Source organism: Sprattus sprattus, assembly GCF_963457725.1.
Source record: "Sprattus sprattus genome assembly, chromosome: 14".
NCBI classification, from domain to species: domain Eukaryota; kingdom Metazoa; phylum Chordata; class Actinopteri; order Clupeiformes; family Clupeidae; genus Sprattus; species Sprattus sprattus.
In genome coordinates this window covers 16,780,382-16,790,237 of record NC_137912.1, presented here as the reverse complement: position 1 = coordinate 16,790,237, position 9,856 = coordinate 16,780,382, and the positions used below count along the sequence as shown (strand labels likewise).

The 9,856-nt window shown below is 42.8% G+C and overlaps 1 protein-coding gene across 1 annotated transcript; it reads left to right on the top strand.

The window, feature by feature from the left end:
- Nucleotides 1–1,443: 1,443 nt before the first annotated feature.
- LOC308374973 (monocarboxylate transporter 2) lies at nt 1,444–9,585 on the top strand (the record flags this gene model as incomplete). Its single annotated transcript, XM_080850976.1, has 4 exons — nt 1,444–1,657; nt 7,745–7,888; nt 8,226–9,038; nt 9,332–9,585. The coding sequence occupies exons 1-4, from the start codon at nt 1,447–1,449 to the stop codon at nt 9,583–9,585; spliced, it is 1,422 nt and encodes a 473-aa protein (XP_080707102.1). The 5' UTR covers nt 1,444–1,446.
- Nucleotides 9,586–9,856: the final 271 nt, after the last annotated feature.

Sequence of the window (9,856 nt, the reverse complement as noted above, 5' to 3'; positions counted from 1 at the left end):
TTCATTGGCTTCTCATATGCACAAAGCACAACGGGAAGAAGAACTGAAGTGTTATTAGGTTATTACAGTTTTCCAAGTTGATAAACATTTGCCGTTCTCGTAAAATTCCGAACACGCATTAATCTGCACACACACACTTAGCCTACAGGCTACAGTAGTCATCCATGCTATCTACTTCTTCATCTATAAAAAGCTTCGAAAGCTTTTGGATCAGCTGAATTAATTTTGTGTCTGCGTGTATGTGCAAAGGGTCTGTGTGCAAGGGTGTACGAGTTCGGACGTATGCATTAAAATAAGTTAAAATGTCCGTGTGTGTGTTGTGTTATCATGTCATTGTGTGTGTTGTGTTGACATTGTACAATGCTGATCACAGCCCTCTTCCCTCAGCTCTGCGTCATCCACACATACACATTCACACACACACACACACACACACACACACACACACACACACAATCACACACGTGATAAATATCTGTTTGGTTTGTAAACAGTGCTCCTGAGTTGGCCCCCACTGCAGGTCCAGCCTTTATTTCCACTCCCCCGAGGCAGCTAAGCCTCAAGGTGAACTGTTGGAGAGTTGGCCAGAGATCTAGCTGCTCATGGAAGACACACCTCTAAATCTGAGATCTGGCCGAAGTCATATGCTTGGCAGTCATATATTTGGCCTATACTGTCAGATATACTCCTCTGTCTTAGATTTCTCGCCAGCCTTGTCAGGTATGCTGTACTTCTTAAGGAACAATGGGGTGCAAACACTGTACACAAACTGTATCTATGGAGCAAACATGTACAGCAATCAGTAATAATGACCTTTGTGAGAGCAAACATGAATGACCTCTGTACGTGACTGCTAAGCTAAGGTCCTGTGACTGATTCAGGCTTAACTCTGGCTCAGTCTACTGAAAACCCAACACTCTCGTTAAGTAAAGGTGATGGAAATAGGTCAAATAGCCCTACAATGTTACTGGGGAGAACAGGGCACCTGTCTGAATCACTGCAGGGCTTCCTATTGTAAATCCTGTAATGACTGGCGGTTGACGTCATGATAATTACTTGTTCATAGGGCGCTTGGTGTTTGGAAAATCTCACTCCAAATTGAACTTAATAGCAAAGCAGCCCATGCAATTTGGCTGCTAGGCCTGGGGCCCAGGGGTGGCCTTAATGGAGCAGAAAAAACAATGTTATGTTAAGTGTATATAAAATATTAATATGTATCATTTTGTTATATAATATTAATTAATTATAATGATTTTATTCATACCTGCATTAATTACCAGACAATAAAATACAGGTATTAATCTACTTACCCCTAGTGCTCCCTTCTACAAGTTTCTTTTGCAATGCCTATGACATTCATTTTAATTAATTCTCATCTTTCTTTCTTTTTTTCCCCTTCTTTCTCTCTCCCTTTCTCTCTCTCTCTCAGAGCGAGCAGGGCCAAAGATGCCACCACCTGCAAAACCCCTGGTGCCCCCGCCTGACGGAGGGTGGGGTTGGGCCGTGGTGTGTGGATCCTTCATCTCCATTGGCTTCTCCTACGCCTTCCCAAAGGCCACCACCGTCTTCTTCAAGGACATCCAGAACATCTTTGACGCCTCCTACAGCCAGGTGGCATGGATCTCCTCCATCATGCTGGCTGTCATGTATGCCGGAGGTAAGGGATGGTGAAAATTCAATTCCATTTTATTTATTTTTTAAAGCGCTTTACAGAGCCCAAGGCCTGAGCTCCCCAGAGCAAACACATAGGCGGCAGTGGCAAGGGAGTCCCTTTAAACATAAGGAAACTGAGAAGAAATCAGCACGAAAGGGGGAACCCATTGCTTGAGGCTAACCTGGTAATGGGGTAGGAGAGAAGTGTGTGTATGTGGGGGGTAGATGAAGCATGGTAGTGACAGAGTGGCTATGATGGACTTGATTGACATGTTTAAGCACCAGTGAAAGTAAAACATCAAACAGGATGTGCACACCACTCTGTTTATTAGAAGAGGAAGAGCCGTGTGACAAAGATTTAAATGGCTAGGAGTACTATAGATCAATGTCAAGCGCCAGGACAAAGTCTTCAAAGGAGCTGTTTGTCAATACAGACAGAGTCAATTTGTTAGTAGTGGGTAGCTGGTCAGATTCATGTCTGCATTTTTACTGCATTGCCACCCCTTTTGGGGTTGGACAGAGAAAACGATGGTCAAAATGTGACCAAAACTAAGAAAAGGAGATGTATAGGTGCAAGGACATTTTCAGAAATTGCAACTACATCTAATTTGATTTCTTAAAAAACTGATCCATGATGATATATTAAATTAGTTCAGGGTGAACTCTGATATTAGAACTTTGTCCAAAAGCATGTTTACCGTTTAAGCTTGTCCTTGCAATTGCTTTCAAGCAATTAAGTCAAAAGTACAATTTATAAGGCCAAGATAAGGTGACTTCACCCTCCAAGAAATACTGCCTGTGGATCAATACCGTTGTTAGGAAACCATCTAATGGGCAGAATAATCGACAAGATGTGTTTTAAGGCTAGTGTGTCGCTCTGCAAAACTGAAGGGAGTCTAGCGACAGCACAGCACCTCTGGGCTTTTTATAGTCTGTGGCTGATTACTGTTACAAACGAGCTCAGACCAGAATGTGTAATTTCAATGACTCAACTAACTAATGACTTGGTTAACTAGTTCAAATTGTGTTGGCCACAAAAGCTGGGCAGAAACAATCCTGAACAGTACGATTTTATTTGTATACTTTGTAATCTCGCTTTATCAAATCAGAGAGAGCGACAAACACTTTCCATGTCTGCGCCCTTTCCAAATTTGAGATGTACGTGACAAGGTCTGTTACACCCTCACAGACACGAATTTTGTCGCTTTTAAGTTATGTTTGAAGTCAACAGTTGTTGCCTAGACTATGAAATTGACTTTACAGCAATGGCCTTGAGGCACATCACTTTTTAAAATTAGTATTTTATAATTTTATTTGTAGGTACTGTATATTTTAGCTGTTGCTATAGTTAAGTAATATGTGTACAGTTGTTGCTTAGACTATACATTTGACTTTACCACAATCACTTTTTATTTTTTTAATTACATTTTGTTTTATTTTAGCTGTTGCTCCTCCCTGTGGAGAAAATGTAACAGCACTCAGATACACATGAGGGGCCCTTCTAGAGTGACACTGGTCTTTTATTTTGTCAATTGACCAGTGATGGTCGAGCTGACATTTTGGCACAACTTTCCTGGTAGACTTGTATTTTGCCAGCACATATTACAAGAACACATTGCCAAATCATCCCTTATTTTGATACCAGCACAGCAAGTATTCATATGGGATTTTTTTCACCAATTTTGTTGATATTTTTTGATTCCCACTAAAAATTGAAAGAACACACTGCAAAATCATGCCTTATTTTGATGTTAAAATATTATAAATACCAGCACAGCAAGTATTCCTATTGGAGTTTTTCACTGTTTTTGTTGATATTGTCTAGTTGTTCTCCGAAAGCAAATCCCTCGAAATTCAGTCACCTGTCAATCGGAACACATCTGTTTTTATCACATTGCATCTAATAACATGCTATGTTTTAGTTGAAACAATATTTTATGTCCAAATGTTACTAGGCTTTTTCACTAAGTGTTTCAGTGTAACCTCAGTGTGACCACCGTTTCTATATAGTTGAGGAAAACAGATGCAGGTCTATCTCTGTAGGGATTCTTACAATGTAGTCAGACACTTATAAAAACATTATGAGCCTGTCAGTCGTGGAAGAAAGCGGTATACTATGAGGCAGAAGCTCGCCCCATAGTATTACTTTGTATAGCCATTTTCGGTTTGATGGTTTTACGTTCTCAATACTGGACCAATTTAGATAACTTTTTTTTTGACCCAAAAGGATGGGAAAATAGGGCCCAGCTTAAAAAATCTAGAGTTTTCCCTTTTGAGTCTTGACCTGCTGACTAGGCACTCATTCGCTTTTCACAGGGCCAGACATGACCTAAAACAGACATCACTAGATTGAACATGTTAACTAGAAGTGCAACCAAAACTGAATGTCAACCTGGCAGCGCCTAATGACTATTTGGGTTAGAATCACCCCATTCTGCACCAAATTCCATATTTCCTTGTACTTTTAGACAAAGGCTTAAACCTTTCCATCAAGCCTCGCCCAAGGTGATTCAGGTTGGTGTAGAAATGTCAAATTCCAGTAATGCCGTTATTATCCCCTCTCACACCCACATCCCCTTTTCTCTATGTTTGTCTCCAGACGGACCTGTTAATATGTTAGGTTCTGTTGTGTTATGTTGAGTCTTCTTCTCTCCTTACACATTCTCCCACTGTGCATTCACGTCATTGCTGATCAGGGATAAACGTCAGTCATCCTTCATTCCCTTGGGAGGGTGGTAGCGAGAGAAAAACAGAGTAGGGAAGGAGAGGGTAAGGTAGAGGGGGAGGGGAGAGAGAACGAATGAGAGGACAAACGCCATCCTCTCCTCCGCATCTCCGCTAATGTCATAAACGAGGGAAAGCGACACAGCAAAACAGCTGACAATTCATCTGTTGCATTTATTACTATATGTGCAGAGCTTTGGCAGCTCAGCTCGGACATGACGGAAGTAAACAAGTGTGTTTACTCAAAAGACCTCAGCGTGCTTTAAAAGGATTGCCAGTCGCTGTTCACTGGGTCTGGACTACTACAACTTAATTGGATTAAAGTGTGTCCACCTGGTCTCACATTTGCTTGCAGGCTAATGTGTAGAATGGACTCAGATGGAATGAGATGAGTCAGGCTCATTCCACGAGTGAAATTAAATAACTTGCTATAATTTAATGTAATTTCACATCATCACGGAAAAAAAAAGATTGTCATTCATATACAGTATATATCCCAATAGTTTGGTTTATGTAAGGGTTTATGCTATGTTAGGTGTTTTATATGCCTTACGTGTAAGTTAATGTGTTCTAACTCGTTGCTAGATAGAACTGACTCATATCAAAAGTGAAAAAAATCTAAGGGGTAATTGTGTTTGCTCGGAACAAAGCATTGCAAAATGTGCGCATTTAGTGTAACGTGCTAATCAAGTGCAGAAGTATTTAAAGTTAGATATGAGTTGTCTGAAGTGACATATGGCTTATTTAACTGACCGCAATGGTCATTATCATTATGTCAACAATGGAGCTAGGCACTTTACATGTTTACCTTGTGCATTTCTGAATCTTTGATTGGACTAATGTGACACGCACACACACACACAAACAATGTGATACACACACACACACACACTGTGATACACATACAAGCACACTCACACACACACATACTGTGATACACATACAAGCACACACACAGACACACACACACACACACACACACACACACTGTGGTACACACACACACACAGAGTGGAGTGAGAGAGAGAGAGAGAGAGAGAGAGAGATTACATGAGGGCAATTGCAGATGTTTGCAAAGAGAGAAATCCATGAGGTCACATTTTACTGTAAGTCCTGTGAGCCTCATTCAGGGAGTCCATCTTAATGTGTTGTGATAATAATAACTGAGGATTGAGGAGGTGGTTGGATTTGGTCGGACTGCATATTTTGCGCAAAAGTTCGTTTATTGACACATCTTTTAATGACTGCGACAGGCTTTAAAACAATGTGTTTATGAGTTACATTTTTCAAAGATGAGAGGATAACGGCGAGAGAATCTCATCATGTTGTCAATGCTTGTAACTACAATGGTGCTGGCCACAAGGTAACGCCACGTTAATGTTAAGTTTTGTATATGAGCAGACCGGGCTCATTCTATCAAACTCGCGGTGCAATTGATAACTGAGGATTGAGGAGGAGGTGGTTGGATTTGGTCGGACTGCATGGATGTGACACACATCCAGGGCAATAGCAGGGGGTTATCAGACTCATAATCTTCAGCGGCTGATGCTGGAACAGTGCTGGTCCAGATCAGAGGCAGATCTCTCCACAGTCAGTGGATCTCTGGGCTCACAGGCAGTGTGACAGTAGATGGTTTTGGACTTCCTGGTTCTGCTTCAGTAAAGTGTCAACTCCCCCCCCCCTCTGTTCCTCTCCATGAAACCTCCAGAGAGTTTATTTTGAGTTGTCAGACGACCGGGTTCTGTGTCACCATGCCATTGTGGATGAGAAAAAGCTTCTATTGTTGTCCTGCACAGAGTGTCTTAACCTGTCGCCATGGCTACAGCATGTCAGTTTGCAATGCTCAGTCACAGCTCAGGCGATGCACCCAGTCCTGGATCACATGTCCTACTGTTGGCTGCTATATTTAGAAACAGGTCTTACTTAGTGAGGTTTAGGCAGGAAGCCATTTGGATTAATGTGACATATCAAACACCAAAGGGTGGATAACTGTGACTTTCCCAGTCTCTTTGAAATAGAGATCCTTATCCTACAGCCTCTGAGAAGGCAATTTTCCCAGGTTAGGACACCAGTGGATATGGCTGTTAGTATGATGTAAATTAAGGTACAAGAATTCGAGAAGATTTAAATAAGAGCAAGCTCAATCACCCATAGTGTCACATAAAAACTGTAATAGTTTTATTTCGTAACAGCAGAATTGAGCAAATGACTGGAAGAGATATGGCCATGATCAGACGCGAATTCACACCACATTGATCTGTCCCTGAGTCAGATGCCCGTTGTGTGTTTTTGTGTTGCTCTGTGTTGCTCACCGGCAGTGTGTCATCTCAGTGCAGCATTGCACGTCACACACACCAGCTGCTCATCCATATAAAAAAACGGATGGCTAGATGACGTGACAAAAATCTCAATCGCAAGTCACCGCTAGGGCAGGACTGGGCTTGGTTGATGCTGTATTCAATCAGTCTGTGGTCGTATTTCAAACAACGTCAGTCGCATGTCTGTATAAGTGTATCCATCCAGATGGCTTAATGTAAAGGTGACATGCTCAGTGGTAGATGTGTAAATGTCAGCAAACTATTTTGGTTTCCTTCATTTATACTGTGTATAAATACAACGAAGGATTCGACTGGCAAAATTAATCAGTGGTTGGTTGTAAGGCATTAAAGGGCTGCGTAAACTAAAATATGACACTAATAAAAAACTCATCCTTGGGTATTTACTTTTCCCTGGTATTTATTTCAACATCTAAATCTCAGCTATGTGATATGTGAAGACAAAGGAGAGGTCACTTTGAAAAGTAGCTCTAGGTCATGATGTTGCACTGTAGATGATTGGACAGGGACAAAACCACACTCTCAGGTAGTGCAATGTGTTATAATGCTATTTTAATCTGTCCTGTAGGCATATCAGAAGGGGTAAATATAATTGTACAGCCTGAGTAGGCTTATCTTCCCCACAATTCAAGAGTTCAGTTCTCCCATTTATACAATACAGAAGATCACAGAAGTGATACATCTAATGTTTTTTTTCCCTGAATTGTACAAACCCCAGACGTATCCATCAACTTTTACAAAATCCAGCTTTTAACTTCCTCCCCTTAAATGTTAGCTGCTATTCTGTGTGTGTTGTCTTTGTTGTTGGTTTTGACTTCAGCCTAATTAGCCCCTGTGGCTAGTTTAAGCGTTATTTATTTTAAGCGTTATTTATTTTATTTCCAGGGGATACTTGAGGGGTAATCTGCTTAAGACATTAAGAGTCTGCTTTGAGTCGAACTCACTCTGGCTCAAGACACTTTTGCCTTGCTTATCACAAACACCACACTGGAATAAATCTCTTGTTGCTGTTGTGTTTTTCTCTTTCACAGGCCCTATAAGCAGCATATTGGTAAACAAATATGGCTGCCGACCCATCATGATCATGGGAGGCATGATCTCTTCCTTCGCTATGATTTTGGCGTCCTTCTGTAACAATGTCATCCAGCTCTATCTCTGTATCGGTGTACTGGGGGGTAAGTTCGGAGAGAGAGCCTGTACTAATCCTGTTGAGCTATTAATTTGATTAGGGTTGCCTTCCTTTGAGCAGAAGGACAAACACTCACCCATTGAGGAAAAGCTAAGATGTTTTTAATGCTGAAATGAAGGCTGTGTTATACTGTAGTTTAAGTGTCCAGATATGCTATCTTAGTCTGTTATGCCCTGCTATGAATCATATTTTGTCATATTTTATTATATTTCAGTTACATTGGCCTTAAAAATTTCATTCACATTTTATACAACATAATGTGCAGTTAGTTTGCTTCTCTTCCTTTCTTTCATTAACACTGTGTCATTGCTCTTCCTGGCCAGGTCTCGGCCTAGCCTTCAACCTGCAACCTGCTCTGACGATGATTGGCAGGTACTTCTACAAGAAGCGCCCCATCGCTAACGGCATGGCCATGGCGGGCAGCCCCGTCTTTCTCAGCACCCTGGCGCCGCTCAACCAGTACCTGATCAACGCCTTCGGGTGGCGCGGCAGCTTCCTCATCCTCGGAGGGCTCTTGCTCAACTGCTGCGTGGCCGGGGCCCTCATGAGGCCCCTGAACCCTCCGATCAACCAGGCCAAGAAGAAAGACGAGGAGATGCCAGCACTGACTTCCGCCACCACCTCCACAGAGAAGGTGGGCTGCTGTGCCACGGTGAACAAGTACCTGGACCTGACGCTGTTCAAGCACCGCGGCTTCCTCATATACCTGTCGGGAAACGTCATCATGTTCTTCGGGTTCTTCGCACCCATCGTATTCCTGTCGCCGTTTGCCAAGGACAATGGCGTGGACCAGTACTCCGCCGCTTTCCTTCTCTCCATCCTGGCCTTCGTGGACATGTTCGCCCGACCGTCCATGGGCCTGTTGGCCAACTCGCGCTGGGTGCGCCCACGCATCCAGTACTTCTTCAGCTTTGCCGTTCTTTACAATGGCATCTGCCACCTCGCGTGTACGCAGGTCGAGACCTACACGGGCATGGTGGTGTACGCCGTGTTCTTCGGCTTCGCCTTTGGGATGGTCAGCGCCGTCCTATTTGAGACGCTTATGGACCTGGTTGGGCCGGAAAGGTTCTCAAGCGCCGTTGGGCTCACCACCATCGTGGAGTGCGGCCCAGTGTTGCTTGGCCCACCGCTTGCAGGTAAGCAGATTCTTGTATTCAAGTTAGCCGGCTATTTGTATTTTGCAAGATTGCTTGCGTACTTGATCAAGTGAAGTAACAGTGATTGCCTGTTAAGCAATCTATAACTAATTAACATTCTCAAACGGGCGTACATTTAGTAAGATTTAAAAGATTTGGTGAATACTTACACAGTTTGTCAAATGTTTTACAAACATAGGAAGAGTGGACTTTAATTTTCAATCACAGTGTAAGCAAATCCCCACGTGTGCCAGTCATCATCAAGGCACTTTAACAGTTTCACTGTCTTCCAGGAAAACTGGTGGACCTCACAAAGAACTACAAGTACATGTACTTCTGCTGTGGCGTGGTGGTGGTTATCGCCAGCATCTGGCTATTCATTGGCAACTTCATCAACTACCGCCTGCTGGACAAGGAGCGCAAGCAAGCGGAGATGTACAAGCAGGCTGAGACGGAGGACCCCGACCAAGATGGCAAGGGGGTCGACGGGAACGCCCAGACGTTAGAGAAACCGGACGATGCCATGCAGCGTGAGACCAATATTTAGACTGGGTTCTGTTTCTGTTTATTTTTAATTTTTTGAAGACCACATCCAGCCACACACACACACACACACACACACACACACACACACACACACACACACCTCTCTCTCTATGTCTCTCTCTGAACTATGTTTAGGAGATGATGTGTTGTGGGAGGGTCTTGCGTAATGTAAAACTGCCAAAGCAACAAGGAAGCCAACATGTAACTGTCAGCTATGCTGTTATATACGTATGCTATAAACTGTGTTAGTGGTAAAAATGTGAACCATTTTG